The sequence below is a fragment of the Myripristis murdjan genome, chromosome 13 (assembly GCF_902150065.1).
Source record: "Myripristis murdjan chromosome 13, fMyrMur1.1, whole genome shotgun sequence".
NCBI lineage: Eukaryota > Metazoa > Chordata > Actinopteri > Holocentriformes > Holocentridae > Myripristis > Myripristis murdjan.
In genome coordinates this window covers 41,251,366-41,272,619 of record NC_043992.1, presented here as the reverse complement: position 1 = coordinate 41,272,619, position 21,254 = coordinate 41,251,366, and the positions used below count along the sequence as shown (strand labels likewise).

General features: G+C 47.8%; 2 protein-coding genes across 3 annotated transcripts in view; both read left to right on the top strand.

Moving 5' to 3' along the window:
• LOC115369788 (NACHT, LRR and PYD domains-containing protein 12-like) overlaps positions 1–21,254 on the top strand; it is a 322,926-nt gene that overhangs the window by 119,754 nt on the left and 181,918 nt on the right. The window lies entirely within an intron of this gene.
• The window catches only part of abcc5 (ATP-binding cassette, sub-family C (CFTR/MRP), member 5), a 31,962-nt gene continuing 12,783 nt past the window's right edge, over positions 2,076–21,254 (top strand). Inside the window, exons 1-17 of one of the 2 annotated variants that reach the window (XM_030066534.1) lie at positions 2,076–2,144; positions 3,117–3,260; positions 7,281–7,384; positions 7,571–7,726; positions 8,280–8,424; positions 9,732–9,965; positions 10,310–10,483; positions 13,811–13,958; positions 14,402–14,550; positions 14,813–14,920; positions 15,634–15,833; positions 16,872–17,046; positions 17,674–17,745; positions 18,129–18,253; positions 18,928–19,000; positions 19,932–20,135; positions 20,858–21,001. In XM_030066534.1, the coding sequence (XP_029922394.1) occupies positions 3,171–3,260; positions 7,281–7,384; positions 7,571–7,726; positions 8,280–8,424; positions 9,732–9,965; positions 10,310–10,483; positions 13,811–13,958; positions 14,402–14,550; positions 14,813–14,920; positions 15,634–15,833; positions 16,872–17,046; positions 17,674–17,745; positions 18,129–18,253; positions 18,928–19,000; positions 19,932–20,135; positions 20,858–21,001 (2,301 nt within the window). In that variant the 5' untranslated portion in view covers positions 2,076–2,144; positions 3,117–3,170. The remainder of the gene's footprint in view (positions 2,145–3,116; positions 3,261–7,280; positions 7,385–7,570; positions 7,727–8,279; positions 8,425–9,731; positions 9,966–10,309; positions 10,484–13,810; positions 13,959–14,401; positions 14,551–14,812; positions 14,921–15,633; positions 15,834–16,871; positions 17,047–17,673; positions 17,746–18,128; positions 18,254–18,927; positions 19,001–19,931; positions 20,136–20,857; positions 21,002–21,254) is intronic. The other variant, XM_030066535.1, reaches the window with a different exon arrangement.

The window sequence follows — 21,254 nt, the reverse complement described above, 5'->3', positions numbered from 1 at the left end:
TTGGGTGAAATTTATGGAAAATGTAAAAAGTTCACGCTACAGTGATATTATATCATGAAAGTAGAAAGTAGAAGCATACACTGGTGATTTCCTCATCTCCAACAATTTGTTGAAACAAAAGCCAACAACAGTGGTGGATATACCACAACAAAAAATGTCAGTGTCAATAACTTGTCATGTGCCCTTGAGCATCAATTACAGCTTGACAGCGACGTCTCATGCTGTTCACAAGTCGACTTATTGTCTGCTGAGGCATGGCATCCCACTCTTCTTGAAGGGCGGCCCTCAGGACATTGAGGTTCTGGGGTACAGAGCTCCGAGCCTCTACATGGCGACTCAGCTGATCCCATAGGTTTTCTATGGGATTCAGGTCTGAGAAAGTGCAGGCCACTCCATCTGAGGTACCCCAGTCTCCAGCAGCCGTTCCCTAATGATACGACCTCGATGAGCTGGAGCATCAAACACCTGATGTGAATTTTGCCGTTAAACTCCTTGTTAGAGAACAGCAACTTGTGCAAAAAGTACTGAAACACTGAACAGTTGGACATGTGCATTCAAAAGTTTACAGAAGGTCACATTAAGTTCACCTGTAAAGGTTATAATGCATTTTAGCTTCATCCTGAAATTTCACCCGAAAGCCAAATATCCCTAACTTTTTGTGAGTGGTGTATGACCTGAAATCTGTAACATCAGATGATCAATATCTGATTTAATGTCTCAGTTGTGAAGTAAAAGGAACGATTGCCACATTTTATCATTTATTCCTGAGTTTAATATTTTAATCTGTGAAACAGATCCCTGCAGGTTCTTGATTTAAAAATAAAGTGAACTACACCTTAATGCTGTGCAGGTGATCACTGACCAATTAGAGTCTAGTATTCACCTTCGCTGTGTCATGGAAATAGAGATGAACTGTATTGATCCCAAACTGGTGAAGTTTTATGTTCCAGCAGCAGCTCGTCACATCACACAGAACAATAACAGCAATAATAAAATTAATGAGGAAAAAAACTTTGCACAGCCAGTAAGTTTAATAAAACAAAATATACTAAAATGTATAGTACTTGGTATTTTGTATTTCATATTTAAATGGTATTCTTACCCATTGTATTGTGTATTGTACAGCACTTTGTGCCTCTGGCTGTGAAAAGCGCTCTATAAATAAAATTTACTTACTTACTTAGAAAATCCACAGACCTTTGACCTTTTAACCTTTATGCAGAGTTTATGTATGAGGAAATATTTCTGCATAATGTCCACAGAACAGTGTGTATTTAAAATAGATGATCTCTATGTGTAGTTTTTCATGTAATTTCCATGTGTCAGAGACTCAGTTCAGCCTCAGGGAAAATATTGTTTACGTGTAGACTGAGTTATAAACCACAGTGTGACACAAAGATACTCACCTGTCAGTGTGGATCTAGAAAAACAGATTATTATTATTATTATATTCACATGAAACACTTTGGTCTCTGAGACGGTGTGTTAGGGCCATTACACTAAAAAAAAAAAAAAATGGGGGATTTGGTCTATTTCTGAGATTAAAGTTAATTTATAAAAAAGAAAAAACCTTTATGAGATTTAATTTTCTTGCAATTTTGTGACTTTATAATCCCAGATGTTTTGTTTTTCTCATAAATGTACCTCTTTAATCCCAGAGAATATTCTAGTTTAGTTTTTCTTCTAAATTCAGAGTGGTGGTTGTTTTCCTCTCGGATCAGATCGTTCCTCCTCTGCTGCTCCTCGTGCTTTGTCTGTTTGGCCCTAACGCGCCGCCGTACTTTCAATCTCGGAACGATTAAAAACAAACAAACAAACAAAAACTTTTATTCTGAAAAGCACCGCTGACACATCTGCCGCTGCTCTCCCGGTGGCGCGTGCGCGTGCTCGTGCTCGTGCTCGTGCTCGCGTGTGCGTCATCAGCCTCGGCTCTGGGAACACGGAGTTCTCCCCCACAGCTGGGCCGCGGTGCACTCTGGGAAGTGTAGTCCGCGGGAGGCGCAGCGACGCGCCGCACGGAGCCGCGCGGAACTCGGTTTCCCGTGATGCACCGCGGCGGGCTGCGCTGCTCCCGCTGGTCTTCATAAAGGAGCTGTTTACCCTGCTGCTGCTGAGAGCCCAGCGGCGGACCTGCGGGAGGACAGGTAGGACGGCGGGGTCTGTACTCATCAGCCCGCAGCTTCCTGTAATATCCCTGTAGTATTCCTGTAGTATTCCTGTAGTACTGCTGTAGTATTCCTGTAGTATTCTTGTAGTATTCCTGTATTCTTGCTGTAACGTTGCCGTGGCTGTGCGGGTTGTGTTTGTGTCACGGCAGCATCTCTGCGCTTATTTCTGCTGTCAGATTATAATCCTGTCATAACTCCGCGTGAGCCTCCGCTGCTCTTTAAATCGGTGTAATGTCCCTTTACTGCGGGACTGCCCGGAGTCCGAGACCCGGCGGAGCTTCGGTCAGAGCCGGGACTCCGTGCTGCGAGCCTGCGTGTGAGGAGAATCACAACACGGAGACTGGCTCCGGCGCTCAGAGTCACGAGAGAAAACTTTATCATCATCATAAGTGAAATTATAAGAAAGAGAAAAAGAAATAAGAAATACAAAAGATGTGTGCGTTAGAAATTTGTTGTAAAAAAAAAAAAAAAAAGTGTCTAAATATCTAAATATGTGCATTAATGCTGCGTGTGCGTTAATCCTGGCAGTAAAAAAAAAAAAAAAAAAAAAAAAAAAAAGTATGTGCATTATGCTGGATTATGTATAAATATGTGGATTATCACATTATTCATGTTCTTGTGTGTAGTGAGTGTGAGAGGCGGCTGAGAGCCTCAGCCTGCCGGATATGAAGGGATGATTTTGAGAAGCTTGTTGTCAGCTGCTGAACACTGAGGGGGTGCTGGAGGACCGCCGGCAGGCTCCTCCAGGACCCCCTCAGGGTCCCCACACCTCACTTTGAAAGCCACCGTCTCATGACATCATATCCTGTCACAACCTGATGATTTTCTACAGGCTGACAGAGCTTTGGAAAAGGTTTATCTGTCTGTCTGTCTGTCTGTCTGTCTGTCTGTCTGTCTCTGTCTGTCTCTCTCTCTGTCTGTCTCTCTCTCTGTCTGTCTCTCTCTCAGGGGTTTCCTGGGTGAGGAAGGTCAAAGGTCACAGCTCCATGTTGGTTATAGAAGATGAGAGAACATGAGTGCGGACGGGACGGCCCGGGGTCACGACCCTGCAGCGGGTCAGAGGTCACCGCCCGGCAGGAGGTCAGGCTCCAGGTAGGACACCTGACCACTGAGCCCATTTAACCCATTTAACCCATTTAACCCATTTAAATCATTGATGACATCCGGCCAGCATCAGTCTGCTGCACAGTGTGATGTCACTGGAGCCCCCCCCCGCCCATGCCCCGCCCCCCCTCAGTGCCCCGCCCCCTGTGAGGAGCCTGTTCCTGCTGTGGCTGCAGCTCATCACAAACTGAGCAGCAGCAGAGCAACGCTCACTAAAGCATTTAGAATAGATTCAGGAATTGTTCCAGTAACAGACACACACACACACACACACACACACACACACACAATCACACACGCACACACACACACACAATCACACACGCACACACAGGGCTTTGTTTACATAACGTGAGCCCTCCCCCCTCTCTGACAGACAGGCGGCACTGCTGGCCAATAGCCTGGCAGGGTTTGGTGATGCAGGAGGCTGGGGGGGCCACTGAGGCATCTGATTGGCTCAGGCTGTGTGAATGGATGCGGTGTGTGTGAGTGTGTGAGTGTGTGTGTGTGTGTGTGTGTGTGTGTGAGAGCAGGCAACGTGAGGCAGGAAACGTGAGCTGTGCACGTGCTCAGCAGCAGCGCGTCCAGCTGCTGCTCCAGTTAATCTGCTCACACAGAGGATGTGGAGCGTCGGAGCGTCTGCGGCGCTCACCTGCAGCCACGCAGCGACCGGAGGCCGCGCCGCCGCGCCGCCGCGCCAAACCACCAAACACAGCACGCTGCAAAGAGAACAGCAAGCTCAGTGTGTTTACTCATTTCCCATCAGCATCAAAACAGCCTTCTCTCAGTCTCATCTTCAGTGCTGAAATCTTGTCTGTCAGTGTGATGAGATAATCCCGTGTTTCCAATGCAGCGCTGAACGCGCACACTAATCTCAGTTTCAGTCCCAGTTTGCTCGGTCCATATCAACCAGCAGGCGAATGTTCCCGCCCACTGGCCTCCATCGGAGCGCCAGGAGAAATGGCTGTCATGTCATTTGTATATAGGAGCTGGCAGGTGATTAGAGGGTCACATGACTCTAAACCCTGACTTGAGGACGTTCACTGAAAACAGGAACCAAGCAGAAACGTGTTGAAATCAGATCAGCCACCAGGATCAAGAAAATGACCCTTGATTCAAGAAAATTCCTGAAATAAGTTGATTAGCGTTGGACACAAGTGGGATTATCTCAGATTATCTCATCCCACTGGTAGAATTTTGACCTTGTTGGAAGAAAACCCAGATGTGAGCACGGAGGAGAGGCTGGATGACAGAAGGAGACCTTTGCAGCGTCTGTGTGGCTGCACCGACTGCTTCACCCACAAACCTGTCTGTTGTATTTCTTTTTTTTTTTTTTTTCAAACGTATGATATTCTGATGTTCCAGCCATGTGTGTACGATCCCTGTGGAGACGCCTACATGTAAGAAACAACACATACGAGCACGTGTTGTGAGCCGCCAGGCCGACTGTGCCGAGGGAGCTGACTGTTCAACAAACATGTTGTAGTTTGGTGTTACAGCTTCATGTTGTAGTTTTGTTGTAGCTTCATGTTGTAGTTTTGTTGTAGCTTCATGTTGTAGTTTTATTGCAGCTTCATTTTGTAGCTTCATGTTGTAGTTTTGTTGTAGCTTCATGTTGTAGTTTTATTGCAGCTTCATTTTGTAGCTTCATGTTGTAGTTTTGTTGTAGCTTCATGTTGCAGCTTCATGTTGTAGTTTTGTTGTAGCTTCATGTTGTAGCTTCATGTTGTAGTTTTGTTGTAGCTTCATGTTGTAGCTTCATGTCGTAGTTTGGTGTTGCAGCTTCATGTTGTAGTTTTGTTGTAGCTTCATGTTGTAGCTTCATGTTGTAGTTTTGTTGTAGCTTCATGTTGTAGTTTTGTTGTAGCTTCATGTTGTAGCTTCATGTTGTAGTTTTGTTGTAGCTTCATGTTGCAGCTTCATGTTGTAGTTTTGTTGTAGCTTCATGTTGTAGCTTCATGTTGTAGTTTTGTTGTAGCTTCATGTTGTAGCTTCATGTTGTAGTTTTGTTGCAGCTTCATGTTGTAGTTTTGTTGTAGTTTCATGTTGTAGTTTTGTTGCAGCTTCATGTTGTAGCTTCATGTTGTAGTTTTGTTGTAGCTTCATGTTGTAGTTTTGTTGCAGCTTCATGTTGTAGCTTCATGTTGTAGTTTTGTTGTAGCTTCATGTTATAGTTTTGTTGTAGCTTCATGTTGTAGCTTCATGTTGTAGTTTTGTTGTAGCTTCATGTTGTAGTTTTGTTGTAGCTTCATGTTGTAGTTTTGTTGCAGCTTCATGTTGTAGCTTCATGTTGTAGTTTTGTTGTAGCCTCATGTTGTAGTTTTGTTGTAGCTTCATGTTGTAGCTTCATGTTATAGTTTTGTTGTAGCTTCATGTTGTAGCTTCATGTTGTAGTTTTGTTGTAGCCTCATGTTGTAGTTTTGTTGTAGCTTCATGTTGTAGCTTCATGTTATAGTTTTGTTGTAGCTTCATGTTGTAGCTTCATGTTGTAGTTTTGTTGTAGCTTCATGTTGTAGCTTCATGTTGTAGCTTCATGTTGTAGTTTTGTTGTAGCTTCATGTTGTAGTTTTGTTGTAGCTTCATGTTGTAGCTTCATGTTGTAGCTTCATGTTGTAACTTCATGTTGTAGTTTTGTTGAAGCTTCATGTTGTAGTTTTGTTGTAGCTTCATGTTGTAGTTTTGTTGTAGCTTCATGTTGTAGCTTCATGTTGTAGTTTTGTTGTAGCCTCATGTTGTAGTTTTGTTGTAGCTTCATGTTGTAGCTTCATGTTGTAGTTTTGTTGTAGCTTCATGTTGTAGTTTTGTTGTAGCTTCATGTTGTAGCTTCATGTTGTAGCTTCATGTTGTAGCTTCATGTTGTAGTTTTGTTGAAGCTTCATGTTGTAGTTTTGTTGTAGCTTCATGTTGTAGCTTCATGTTGTATTTTTGTTGTAGCTTCATGTTGTAGCTTCATGTTGTAGTTTTGTTGTAGCTTCATGTTGCAGCTTCATGTTGTAGCTTCATGTTGTAGTTTTGTTGTAGCTTCATGTTGTAGTTTTGTTGTAGCTTCATGTTGTAGTTTTGTTGCAGCTTCATGTTATAGTTCTGTTGCAGCTTCATGTTGTAGCTTCATGTTCTAGTTTTGTTGTAGCTTCATGTTGTAGTTTTGTTGTAGCATCATGTTGTAGTTTGGTGTTGCAGCTTCTTAATGCTGAGCTTCAAAACACTTTTACCCACTGGATCATTTACATTTTACACTTTAGGGACAAAACAAAACTTTTTTTCAAAACTGAATTGGAAAACAATTCTTCAGTTCTAACATACAGAACACATGATGCAACCAGCTGACACTGAACACGGAAGTACAGTACACACACACACACACTCACACACTCACACACACACACACACACACACACACACTCACACACACACACAGCTGGTCATGCTGCAGTCTGTTCAGTCACATGGAGATTCACTTCCAGTTTTCCATATTGAACACAAATTTAATGTAACGACAAACAAAGAGAGAGAGAGGGAGAGAGAGAGAGAGAGAGAGAGAGACTCAGCAGTCAACAACCTGTCTCGGTCCAGACTGTGTGTGTGTGTGTGTGTGTGTACGTGTGTGTGTGCGTGTGATCTGAGTTATAAATAAAATGTGTCTAAATGCTTTTCGCCGTGATCCTTAACAAGATGAACCCTGTCGGCGTTTAGCAGGACGGTCCCGTCAGCTCCCCGGCCTCAGAGCAGCAACACACTCACTCACTCACACACTCACACACACCACAACACACTCACACACACCACAACACACTGTAAGGAGGGAGCGTTTCAGTGTGAAAAAGTCCTGAAAAGCCAACAGTGCTGCTGCTTTTAGGAAAACTCATGTGGAGGACTTTATTGGGCTGATGGAAAACTGGAATGAGCCCTAAACATGCAGAATCACTGGGATCCTTTAACGTGTGTGTGTGTGTGTGTGTGTGTGTGTGTGTGTGTGTGTGTGTGTGTGTGTGTGTGTGTGTGTGTCAGAGTGCGTTGGGTCTGCATGCAGATGGATCAGCTGTTGTCCATGTTAAAGAGTTGGAGGAGGGCGGAGCTAGGAGCCAAAACACACCAAGCAGAGATACTAACACGTAAGACGCACACAAACACACACACACACACACACACACACAAACACACACACACACACACACACACACACACACACACACACACACACACAAACACACACACGCACACACACACACACACACACGCACACACACACACACACACACACACACACACACACACACTCAGCTGCTTTCTGTCCTCAGGTTTCAGCATCCTGTCGACAACGCGGGTCTTTTCTCCTTCATGACGTTTCATTGGCTGACGCCGCTGGCGGTACACGCCCACAGGAAAGGGCAGCTCCTATTGGATGACATCTGGCCCGTGTCATCGCAGGAGAGTTGCCATGCCAACAGACACAGGTGGGTTTAGCTCCAGAGAATAGCGTTGGTGTGATTTCTTTCAAACAGACAGGAAAAAAGGCAGGACATGACCCAAACATTTGCAAGAAATGAGCTTAAAAAAAGACAAAAAGAAAAACAGAGAAAGAAAATTACTTGGAAAAAAGAGAAAATTATTATTATAAAAAAAATTATAAAAATTAATTATTCTATACCTAAGGAAAGTGTCAGGAACACTCGATTTATGATTCTTATGATATTACCTTTAAAATTATATTACAGCAGAAAATGTTTTCTTGTCTGGCTAATTTTCAGTCCTTTGTTTTCTTTCTTAATTTCAGGTCATTTCCTTCTTTTTTTAAAAAAATATTTTCAGGTTATTTTCTTGTAACTTCTAGTAATTCCTTGCTTTCTGGTTTTCCGGTGTTTTTGAAAGAAATTGAACGAGTGTCCCTTTGAAACGACGTATTCTGCCTTTAAATTCAGAGAAAGACTTTCAGCTCTGACTTTTCTCTGACTGTGTGTGTGTGTGTGTGTGTGTGTGTGTGTGTGTGGTGTGTGTGTGTGTGTGCAGGCTGGCAGCTCTGTGGGAGGAGCAGTTGAAGTCGCGAGGCGTTGAGGCGTCGCTGTATTCTGCGGTCTGGTCGTTCTGTCGGACTCGCCTGCTGCTCTCCTTCCTCTGCCTCACCGTCACCCAGCTGGCCGGCTTCAGTGGCCCGGTGAGTCCAGCACCACTAAAACCAGTACAACCAACCATTATGCGATGCAGCAGCCACTGCTGATGCTCTGTTCTGTCGCTCTGAGCTGCTGGACTAAAGTCTGTTAGCTCCAGGCTCCTGGCTCTAAAGGCTTGTCCTGAGTCTCTTCATGAATCCTGGCTGTGTTTTGGGCGTAACCTGCAGTGAACCAATCAGAGGCCGTCTCCCGTCCCCTTTAACAGCCAGGTGTGTCCCACCTTGGTGGGCTGCTGTTCTAATGGAGGATTCTCCAGGTAAGAAGGAAGGAGACGGAGTGAAAGCTCCCGAGCAGATCAGGACTCCATCTGAGCTCCCTGAGGTGAAGCAGCGTCCCTGTGTGTGGGACAAGCAGAGCGGACGCTCGCCGGCGCCCCCTATGGAGGCCACCATCACTGTCTGGATGGGGAAAAGACACCTGAGTCGTGCCCAGAGCCGCTCTGAGAGTTCCCTGTCCCGTGTCATGCTGCGTTCAGGTGTTCACTTTGTTTTAGAGTTTTTGAGACATTTGTGTGTATCAGGTTCATACCCACCAGGATGTCAGGACGTCCTGCAGACACACAATAAACAAACATGTGCATCCTGCAGCTTAACAACAAACATTCAGACACGTTAGTCTGCAGACATTTTCTGACTTCACCGTCTGATTTCAGTTCATGAACATGACCAAACGTTTTCACCGTGCCTCCTCCTCCGCCTCGGTCAGGAGAAAACCCTCCTGGTCCTTCATGTTCCCCATCTGGAAAAACAAACAATCCCAAGAGGCCTGTCTTAAACCTGACTTGGGTCTGTCTGCAGCCGGCTTGGTAAACGTCCCGTACCTGGAAAGAGGCAGAAATCTTGTGCTCGGAGGCCTCTATCAGCCAAGAGCCACAAAATCTGTGTAGAAATGCAAATGCAGGGACTTTCCTAAACTCATCAGACGAGCAGCTTCCTATGATGTTTTTTACCTGACTGCTGCGTTCTTCTCTGCTCAGCTGATTCACCTGCAGGCGTCTCCATGTGATCTGCTGCTGTGCTCGTCTCTTTCACGTGTCTTCTCTGGATATATGGGCTGTTTTTTTTTTCTTTTTTGGCTGAGCTCAGCGTTGGTGTGTGTGTGAGTGTGTGTGTGTCAGTGATTATCATCAATCACATTCAAATCTGCTGTCTGTCACCCCGACTTACGGGGGAAGTGGGTGCTGATTCACTGATTTGTTAGTAGTCCTGTCAGTCATGATCTCTGCACCTTTTTGCCCCGCCCACTGTCCACCTTCCCTCTCTTCCTCTTCCTCCTCCTCCTCCACCCTCAGGCCTTCGTGGTGAAGCGTCTGCTGGAGTACACCCAGCAGGGGGAGCCGGACCTGCCGTACGGCCTCCTGCTGGTCTTGGGCCTCCTGGCCACAGAGGTGGTGCGCTCCTGGTCGCTGGCGCTCACCTGGGCGCTCAACTACAGGACGGGCAGCCGGCTGAGAGGAGCCATCCTGGCCATGGCCTTCCAGAAGATCCTGCGGCTGCGCAGCGTCCGGGACAAGTCTGTGGGCCAGGTGACGCTCGCATTTCACATTTTGACACCTGCAGCTTCCCGTTTCCCTCCTCAGAGCGCTCGGCGGTTTGAGGTCGGAACAAACTAACACAAAGAAAAGCTGTGATTGTTTTTCTGTTTTCGCAAAAGCCAAAGCGCTGTGATCCAGGCTCCACCTGTCCTGCACAGGCTCCACAGAAAAATTCATGCTTTGACTTGGTGTCAAAAACCTGAAAAGTAAAATGAAATTAGGAGCGCAGCCCCTGATCACTGCAAATGAATAAAACAATTAAAGGCTGATTGATTGATTGATTGATTGATTTCGGTGGTGTCCAGTCTAACGGTGTAGTTTCTGTGTCCATCCAGCTGGTCAACATGTGTTCCAGTGACGGCCAGCGGATGTTTGACGCGGCGGCGGTGGGCAGTCTGTTGGCGGGCGGGCCCCTGGTGGCGGTGCTGGGCGTGGCCTACAACCTCTTCATCCTGGGACCGACCTCGTTGCTGGGGTCCGCCGTCTTCATCCTCTTCTACCCAACCATGGTCAGTAGGGGTGGGGGAAAAATTGATTCACTTAAGTATCGCAATTTTTTTTACTGAACTGATTGAAAGACGTGGCGAAGGAGAAACTAGCTCGTCTGTTTCCAGCAGGCCCCTTGACTCAGCTTTGACTGGAAAGCTGAGACTCTTGTGGATTCAATGAGCCACATTTGATTCATGTGTGATTATGTTGGCCCCCATAGCAGCCATTTCACTGCAGGCAGAGCATTTTGTCAAACTGGACGTCGCTGTAGAAAATGACCTCTAGTAACCTCTAGGAGAATCACAGCCTCATCAGTGTTCATTTCGTTGACAAAGACTGCGACGAAAAATATTGGTCAACGAACCTTTTTCACAGACAAAAACTAAATAAAAAGTCACATATGACGACGAAGACTGTGACGAAATATAACTGACACTTTAGTCGACGAATAAAAACGAGAGGAAAATGTTAGGGAGGGACGAACGAGAAGAGATCCAGACAGAACTGCCCTTTCTGTGGGACGAGTTCAGAAGAAATCCAATCAGAGTGAATATTCTGAGGGCAGGTTGATCTGTGCAGAGCAACAAGTGCAGAGCAGCAGGTAAAGGCAGCAGCAGATCCACAGTCACAGGAGGAGAAAGAAGAAGGTCACATAGTTGTGACCTAGCAACACCTGCACAAATACCTTTTTTGGAAAAATACTTTTTATATGGACAAAATGTTGTTTGTATAAAAAAAAGCCACCGGTCAGCATCAGGCGGGCCGGCCACGGCACCGGCTTGATGCTTACAGGCCGCGCCCACCTGGTCAGGTCTGTCGGATCTGACAGGTTAGCAGCACACACAGACTGCCATCCTCTCATTATAAATCAACTTTTGTTCATACGCGGCTGCAGCAGCACAACGGACAATGACACAGACAACATGGTTGATTATTGACTGCGCAATGCGGCCATTCGCCGGTAATCGCGGCATCAGGCGAGCCTACCTACTGGTTTATATGCAAGCACAATACATGTGTATTTGCTTAGACCCCAATATTAGACGAGGGCGTTTTTTCAGGGCATTTTCAGTGGAAAAAAATATTGTCTTATATTCAGATGAATACGGTAATAGAAAACTGCTTTGCAGCGAGGATGATTTTTTTTTTTTTTTTTTTTTTTTTTTTTTGCGCTCATGCCGCCCCCCACGTGACATGAAAATATGCCGCCCCGGGCGGATGCCCGCTTCGCCCGTGCCTAAAACCGCTACTGATCACGTCTTCCGTTGAGGAAGCAGAGGCTGAGGACCCAGAGGTGGAATCGTCCATCACCCAAGCTGAGGTCACTGGGGTGGTTCATAAGCTCCTCAGTGGCAGGGCAGCGGGGGTGGATGACATCCGCCCTGAGTATCTCAAGTCTTTGGATGTTGTGGGGCTGTCTTGGCTGACACGCCTCTGCAACATCGCGTGGCGGTTGGGGACAGTGCCTCTGGAGTGGCAGACCGGGGTGGTGGTCCCTCTTTTTAAAAAGGGGGACCAGAGGGTGTGTTCCAACTATAGGGGGGATCACACTTCTCAGCCTACCCGGGAAGGTCTACGCCAGGGTACTGGAGAGGAGGATCCGGTCGATAGTCGAACCTCGGATCCAGGAGGAACAATGCGGTTTTCGTCCCGGCCGTGGAACACTGGACCAGCTCTATACCCTCCGGAGGGTGCTCGAGGGTTCATGGGAGTTTGCCCAACCAGTCCACATGTGCTTTGTGGATCTGGAGAAGGCATTCGACCGTGTCCCCTGTGGTACCCTGTGGGGGGTGCTCCGGGAGTATGGGGTCCAAGGCCCTTTGCTAAGGGCTGTTCAGTCCCTGTACGACCGGAGCAGGAGCTTGGACAGAATTTCTAGGTGCAGCCGGGGGCCGGAGGGAGTCCTGTTCGGGAGTCACAGGATTTCATCACTGCTTTTCGCAGATGATGTTGTCTTGTTGGCTCCTTTGAGGCAGGACCTTCAGCAGGCACTGGGGCGGTTCGCAGCCGAGTGTGAAGCAGCTGGGATGAGAATCAGCACCTCCAAGTCCGAGGCCATGGTTCTCAACCAGAAAAGGTTGGCATGCCCTTGGTGGAGAAGTCCTGCCTCAAGTGGAGGAGTTCAAGTATCTCGGGGTCTTGTTCACGAGTGAGGGAAGGATGGAGCGTGAGATTGACAGACGGATCACTGCGGCCTCCGCAGTGATGCGCTCGGTGTACCGATCTGTCGTGGTGAAGAAGGAGCTGAGCCGAAAGGCGAAGCTCTCGATTTACCAGTCAATCTACGTTCCTACCTTCACTTATGGTCATGAGCTTTGGGTAATGACCGAAAGGACAAGATCGCGGATACAAGCGGCCAAAATGAGTTTCCTTCGCAGGGTGGCCGGGCGCTCCCTTAGAGATAGGGTGAGGAGTTCGGTCACCCAGGAGGAACTCGGAGTAGAGCCGCTGCTCCTCCGCATCGAGAGGAACCAGTTGAGGTGGCTCGGGCATCTGTTCCGGATGCCCCCTGGACGCCTCCCTGGGGAGGTGTTCCAGGCATGCCCCACCGGGAGGAGGCCCCGGGGAAGACCCAGGACACGCTGGAGGGACTATGTCTCTCGGCTGGCCTGGGGACGCCTTGATGTCCCTCCCGAGGAGCTGGCGGAAGTGTCTGGGGAGAGGGAAGTCTGGGTGTCTCAGCTTAGACCGCTGCCCCCGCGACCCGGCCCCGGATAAGCGGCAGACGACGAGACATGTTTTGTATTCCAACAATTAAATCTGAGTCTGTACTGCATATTCAGACCTTAATACCATTCCATGTCAGACTGATGGATACTTCCAATGACTGGAAATTCTGTAGAAACATTTAATCGACTAAAATCTGCTAATATTTGGTCTACTAAAACTAGACTAAGACTAAAAGACTTAAGACTAGACTAAGACTAAAACTCTTATGATATTTAGTCAAGTAAAACTAGACTAAGACTAAAAGATTTCAGATGACTAAAATATGACTAAAACTAAATGGTGTGTTATTCAAAAGACTGAGACTAAATCAGAATTTGCTGCCAAAATGAACCCTGAGTCTCTTCAGACTTTACAGACACAAACTAGAGGAGGATTCAAAAAAACAAAAAATTCAATAATTCTAATATTGAATCACAATATTTGTAGAATATTAGCACCCAAGTATCGCGATAGTACCGAATCTGGAGATGAACACATTGTCCCAGCCCTGAAGTGACCAAGGCACCGAACCTCCAACGGCCTCCAAAATCTGCAACCATCATTCTGTTTTTCTATCGACTGACCAGCGCTCTGTCTGTCTGTCTCTCTGTCTGTCTGTCTGTCTGTCTGCTGCTCAGATGTTCAGCTCCAGGCTGACGGCCTACTTCAGGAGGAAGGGCGTGGCCATAACGGACAGACGGGTGCAGAAGATGAACGAGATCCTGAGCTACATCAAGTTCATCAAGATGTACGCCTGGGTCAAGGCCTTCTCGCAGGACGTCCGGCGTGCGTACCCCCTGAGCGAGCGCTCTGCACAAACACGCCAAAAACAAACCGTTCAGCCGCCGGGCCACGGCGGAGGAGGAGCACGACGTCACCAGACGCCGGTGCACCTGGTGGCTTTGGCTGTCAGTAGCGAGGCTTCCATCCACCGGGTGTTTTAGCAGAATTTTCAGTTTGCACAGAAGAAAACCTGTATGGAAACGCTGGAAATTTGCAAAACTTCCTATAATTCACATAAAATTTGACGTCAAAATGAGCAGGATTTGTCGTTGTAGTTTGTAAACACAACATTCACAGTTGGCCCCTCCTCCCTGGATAAGCTAACCGCCAGCAGCCAGTTTTCCTTTCCTAGGATGGCAATGAAATGAACGCCGTTGACATCCTAGGAAAAATATTACACATCAGTTTGTACGTGCGTGTGAAGTTGTGGCGTTTTCTTTCCTCAGGGATCCGGGAGGAGGAGCGGAAGATTCTGGAACGGACCGGTTACTTCCAAAGCGTCACCGTGGGCGTGGCTCCCATCGTCGTGGTGATCGCCAGTGTGGCAACATTCTCTGCCCACATGTTGCTAGGATACGACCTAACAGCCGCTCAGGTATCAAATTGATAAAACACAATCAGAACTTTGTTGTAGTGTTTCACGTGTCGGCGCCGCATCGCTGTTACTGGACTCTGAATTTCTGTTGGCTGGTTAGCTACCTGTTAGCATCGCAGCAGGCTATAGCTAACCGCTAATGACAGGATCCCAGTGGTTTGAGTTTCCAGGTCCATGTTGTTGTTGTTGTTGTTGTTGTTGTTGTTTACGCTCTCATGATCTGCCAGTCAGCTGATCTGGGTGACTTCCTGTCTCCCTGCAGGCGTTCACTGTGGTGACGGTGTTCAACGCCATGACCTTCGCCCTGAAGGTCACGCCCTTCTCCGTCAAGTCCCTGTCTGAGGCCGCCGTGGCCATGGAGAGATTCAAGGTCTGTCTGTCTGTCTCTCTGCCTGTCTGTCTGTCTGTCTGTCTGTCTGTCTGCCTGTCTGTCTGTCTGTCTGTCTGCCTGCCTGTCTGTCTGTGTGAAGATGTGAGACAGGTAGATGTGATCAATGAGCACAAACAGAGCAGGAGAGGGTTGGGTGATGAGGAGGTTTGTTGTGGAGGCTCAGCTCTGCAGGCGGCTGGACGGACGGACGGAGCGACGGACAGAATGGATGAATAGATGGATAAATGAATGGATGAATAGATGGATAAATGAATGGATGAATGGACGGAGGGAATGTGCTGAGTGAGCAGAAACACATAGCTGAATCCCCATCTGAGGAAACTCCAGCCAAACCAGTTGGATTCACTTTCACAACACACACATTCCTCTGCCTGTCTCTCTGTCTGCCTGTCTGTCTGTCTCTGTCTCTCTCTCTCTCTCTGCCTGTCTCTCTGTCTCTCTCTGCTTGTCTCTTTGTCTGTATCTGTCTCTCCCTCCAGTTCTTTCTCCTCTTTCTCAAATTCAAATTAAACAGGTATTTGCATTGCCAAAGCAGACATTACATATGGAACAAGAAATCGGTACATAGAGCAAATTTAAATACTTAATGTATGTATGTATGTGTGTGTGTGTGTGTGTGTGTGTGTGTGTGTGTGTGTGTGTGTGTGTGTGTATATATATATGTACTCTCTGTTCTCTCTCTCTCTCTCCAGAGTCTGTTCTTGTTACCGGAGGTGGATGGTATACGGACGTTGCCTAGCAACCCCCAGGTTGCCGTGGAGATGCATGGTGCCAGCCTGGCGTGGGAGGGGGGGGGGTCAGAGCGCCCAGCCCAGCCCGTCGGTCCAGCCGGCCAGCAGACACCGGCACCGGGACAGGTCACTCCCATCATTCATGCTTCATCATCGGAGGAGTAAATAATATTCATGCTGTCACAGCATGTCAGAAACACAACAGAAACTCACTGACATCACCTGTTAGCTTCTCTGTTAGCTTCTGTCTGCTAGCTTCTCTGTTAGCTTCTCTGTTAGCTTCTGTCTGCTAGCTTCTCTGTTTGCCTCTGTCTGCTAGCTTCTCTGTTAGCTTCTCTGCTAGCTTCTGTCTGCTAGCTTCTCTGTTAGCTTCTCTGTTAGCCCCTGTCTGCTAGCTTCTCTGTTAGCTTCTCTGTTAGCCTCTGTCTGCTAGCTTCTCTGTTAGCCTCTGTCTGCTAGCTTCTCTGTTAGCTTCTCTGTTAGCCTCTGTCTGCTAGCTTCTCTGTTAGCGAGCCTGAAAACAGCTGATTAGCACTGGTTTCCTTTGAAGCCGCTAACACTAACCATGCTAACCAGCTCATTATTTGCTTTTCGTGTGTTTCTACTGGAAAGTGGCTGCTTGTGTTCACGCTGTGGGTCTGTAGCGTTAGCTCGGCTAGTGATGATAGCATTGCTAATAAGAGATGCTATCATCATGAGGTTGACCAAACCTGACACACACACACACACACACACACACACACACCCCTAGCCTGTAACACTGTAACAGTTTTGAGTATGAGTCGACAGTTCAGCCTCTGTGCCTCCTGTGCATTCACCCTGTTCTGCTGCTAACGTGGCTAATGTGCTAACGTGGCTAATGTGCTAACGTGGCTAATGTGCTAATGTGGCTAATGTGCTAACACGGCTAATGTGCTGACATGGCTAATGTGCTAGTGTGCTAACACGGCTAATGTGCTAACATGGCTAATGTGCTAACACGGCTAATGTGCTAACGCGGGTAGTGCGCTAATGTGCTAACGCGGCTAGTGCACTAATGCGGCTAACGCACTAATGCGGCTAATGTGCTAATGCGCGGCTAATGTGCTAATGCGGCTAACGCAGGTAGCATGCTGAGAGCTAGCTGCAGCAGGCCGCTGAGTTTGTCCTCTCTGGATAAAGAAGAAGACGTGTGTCAGCGGGTGTTTGGTTGCCTTCAGGTGCAGAGACAGAGAGGAGCAGGAGGAGGTGATCGGCTCCCTGCTGAGAGGACGAGGAGACGCAGCCACCAGCCCGGAGGAGGAGGAGGAGGAGGAGGAGCAGAGAGAGCGCCTCCGCCCCGTCAGCCAGCACCTGCAGAGCAGCCTGCACTGCATCACCCTGACCATCCAGCAGGTGGAGCTACATACACCTGCCACTGCTTTTACTGCACGCACGTGTGTGTGTGTGTGTGTGTGTGTGTGTGTGTGTGTGTGTGTGTGTCCCGGATAGTCCTGCATCCCAGATGAAAAAACACACAGTTCTGATGCAGCCTCACTGTTTTCTCTCTTACGCTGTCGTATATTTAACCACAGTCGGAAAATGAAAATAAGCCAAAAGAAATTAGAGACAGTAAAGTGTTTTCATGTCATGCTGTCTGCTGAAAAGCGGCGGAGCCGGGTTAAAGCGGCGGAGCCGGGTTAAAGCGGCGGAGCCGGGTTAAAGCGGCGGAGCCGGGTTAAAGCGGCGCTGTCAACAGATGGTGCTGAGTGCTAACAGGTTCAGCTGGAACATATGAGGCCCTGTCCCACGGCCGGCTGCCAAGTGTGAGGCTTCCTCGTTACAAATGTGTGTTCTTCTGTGTAAACCAACAGATTTTTTATTACTGCTAAGTATCAATATATTAATATCAATATCAGTGCCAGAAATCCAGTATCTGTCAACTCTAGTTACAACCTGGAGGAGCTTTTATTTTTGTTGTGTTAACATCAGTTATTAAACCTGTGTGTGTGTGTGTGTGTGTGTGTGTGTGTGTGTGTCCAGGGGAAGCTGGTCGGTGTGTGTGGCAGTGTTGGCAGTGGGAAAACCTCCCTGATCTCCGCCATCTTAGGACAGGTGAGCTCACAAGATAATACAGTACTTATAATAATTCTAGAAGGGAGTATATCCAGCTTTAGTCCACACACGGAGATGGTCCACCTGTAAGTGCTGCCCCCGCTGGACACAGCACTGACCTGCAGGCTGTTTAGCTCAGTGCTGCCCCCGCTGGACACAGCACTGACCTGCAGGCTGTTTAGCTCAGTGCTGCCCCCGCTGGACACAACACTGACCTGCAGGCTGTTTAGCTCAGTGCTGCCCCCGCTGGACACAACACTGACCTGCAGGCTGTTTAGCTCAGTGCTGCCCCCGCTGGACACAACACTGACCTGCAGGCTGTTTAGCTCAGTGCTGCCCCCGCTGGACACAGCACTGACCTGCACCCTGTGTTGTGTTTGCAGATGACTCTGTTGGAGGGAAGTGTTGATGTTCGAGGAGACTTCGCCTACGTGGCTCAGCAGGCCTGGATCCTGAACGCCACGCTGAGAGACAACATCCTGTTTGGACTGGAGTACCAGGAAGACAGGTGAGAGGGAGACAGGCGAAAGGGAGACAGGTGAGAGGAAGCAGGCCAGCCAGTGAGAGTGAACCCTGGTTTGTTTTTTTCTCAGTCTCAGTTTGTAATGACAGCAGCTGTCTGGAGAAATCCTCCCTGTAAAACATGAGATAACGAGCCCTAACGAAACCTCCACTCTGATTGGCTCAGAGTTTGAAACTTAAACCACCCAAATCACACCTGAGTGGTATGAAAGATGATATCTGTCCCTTTCTTTGCACACCAAGTCTGTATTATTCATCAGAAATTGTCGAGTTTTCAGAACAGGTTGAATTTTCTGCATTTTTTTTCGCAGCAAGCGTAATAAATCGATGGAACAATTTAACAGACTTTCAACGAGGTGTAAACGAGGTGCACGCACAAACTGGGCAGTGTGGCAGTTCAACCATCACACAACTGGACCTACTGGGATCTCCAGCACAGAGTGGAAACACTGAGGCTGAAAAAAATGAGAATAAAACATAACAATACACATCAGACTCAGCGTGTGTGTGCGTAACGACTTTTATCAGATGACGGATTAGAAAAACAGATACAAGAAATACGGACTTGGTGAGCAAAGGCTTTTAGTCGTGTTTAAATTTGTCCAGTCCGCTGTCGTTGGAGTGGAGGATAACTTCCTGTCTCCCCGTCGCTCTCTGCAGGTATCAGTCGGTGCTGAGTGCCTGCTGCCTCAGACCAGACCTCGCCCTGCTGCCCAACGCTGACCTCACTGAGGTGACATCACTTCCTGTTTGTACTTTTCATGTGGGAATGTTGTTTATACTGTTAGTAGCTAAGCTGAAAGCCCCGCCCCCTCGTTGACCACTGTTATTCTTACTGTTCAGTTCAGTTTTAAGGTACACAACACTGTAACTGTAATCACTGACTACTACCAGTGAAACTAAGACTCGTTAAGGTCTACGACTCGTTAAGGTCCAGGACTTGTTAAGGCCTACCACTCGTTAAGGCCTACAACTCGTTAAGGCCTATGACTCGTCAAGGCCTACAACTCGTTAAGGTCTACGACTCATTAAGGTCCAGGACGCGTTCAGGCCTATGACTTGTTAAGGTCCAGGACTCGTTAAGGCCTACAACTCATTAAGGTCTATGACTTGTTAAGGTCCAGGACTCATTAGGGCCTACGACTTGTTAAGGTCCAGGACTCGTTAAGGCCTATAACTCGTTAAGGCCTACAACTCGTTAAGGTCTACGACTTGTTAAGGTCCAGGACTCGTTAAGGCCTACGACTTGTTAAGGCCTATGACTCGTTAAGGCCTATGACTCGTTAAGGCTTACAACTTGTTAAGGCCTACAACTCGTTAAGGTCTACGACTCGTTAAGGTCCAGGACTCATTAGGGCCTATGACTTGTTAAGGTCCAGGACTCGTTAAGGCCTACGACTCGTTAAGGTCCAGGACTCGTTAAGGCCTACGACTTGTTATGGTCCAGGACCCGTTAAGAACTCATTATGGCCCTAAAGTCTTTATTGCCCAGAATTTGTCAGGGTCAGAGGTCATTAAGGACTCTTGGATAGACTTACAGCAGACAGACTTACAGCAGACAGATATAGATTTAATAGAGGTGCAGATCGTTGCTGTGTAATGGCCACAGGTTCAAGTCCTCAGCTCAGTTCTCTGACGATGCTCTCATCCTTCCACCCCATCAGATCGGGGAGCGCGGTGCCAACCTGAGCGGCGGGCAGCGCCAGCGAATCAGCTTGGCCCGCGCCCTCTACAGCGACCGGGACGTCTACATCCTGGACGACCCGCTCAGCGCGCTCGACGCCCACGTCAGCAACCACATCTTCAACAACGCCATCAGGAGGCGGCTGCGCCACAAAACCGTCATCTTCGTCACCCACCAGCTGCAGGTGAGAGGTCACCTGCTGACCGGGCTGCCCGTGTGCCTCTGAGCAGGGCATCATGCTCCCAGGTACTCAGCAAACTGTTGCAGGTGCAGCTGTGGAAACCAGCTGACATCAGAACAGTAACCCAGGCTGGAGGTTTCTACCTGCTAGATCAACAGTGTCGTATGTACGCTGATGATGTTTATGTTTATGTATTTAAGAAGGGACGATGCACATGAAGTATCCTGAGCACTCGACTCCCTCATGTAAATTTGCCAGACGTTTTCACCTGCAGTCCCTGTGTTTGCCAGAGGGCGAGCTGTGTTTACAAAGATCAGGCTTATGTGTCTGTGAGAAGAAAACAGACCTCTGATTGGCCCATAATTTTCCCATCAGTGAATATAAGCCACTTAAAAAAAAGAAGAGGAATAATTAAATGGTTTATTACATGCTGCAGTGAAGTGCACTGTGCACAGCCTGATACAGCGCAAAACTGATTGTGTGTGTAGCAGCAGCTCACGGCTTATTTATTTACATTATTAAGAAAATGTGAAATATATTTTTTTTGGCTGCAGTTTTGAGCCCGATGGCTTGGCCCGGGCCCAGTCAGGCCATGAGATGTTATTTTAAATATAATATACAAATCATGTGAAACTTGAGCGAAATACACAATTTGACCTGTGTGTAAAAGTACTACAGGTAACACGTGTGTGTGTGTGTGTGTGTGTGTGTGCGTGCATGTGTAGTACCTGGTGGACTGTGATGATGTCATCCTGATGAGGGAGGGCAGTATAGTGGAGCAGGGTAACCATGACGACCTGATGAAACTTAATGGAGACTACGCTGCCATGTTCAACAACCTGCAGCTGGGAGACACACCGTACATAGAGGTAACCCCAGTCCTGGTCTAACCCTAGTCCTGGTCTAACCTCAGTCCTGGTCTAACCCCAGTCCTGATCTAACCTGGTCTAACATTAGTCCTGGTCTAACCTCAGTCCTGGTCTAGCCTCAGTCCTGGTCTAACTCCAGTCCTGGTCTAACCTCAGTCCTGGTCTAACCCCAGTCCTGTCTAGCCTCAGTCCTGGTCTAACCTCAGTCCTGGTCTAACCCTAGTCCTGGTCTAACCCCAGTCCTTATCTAACC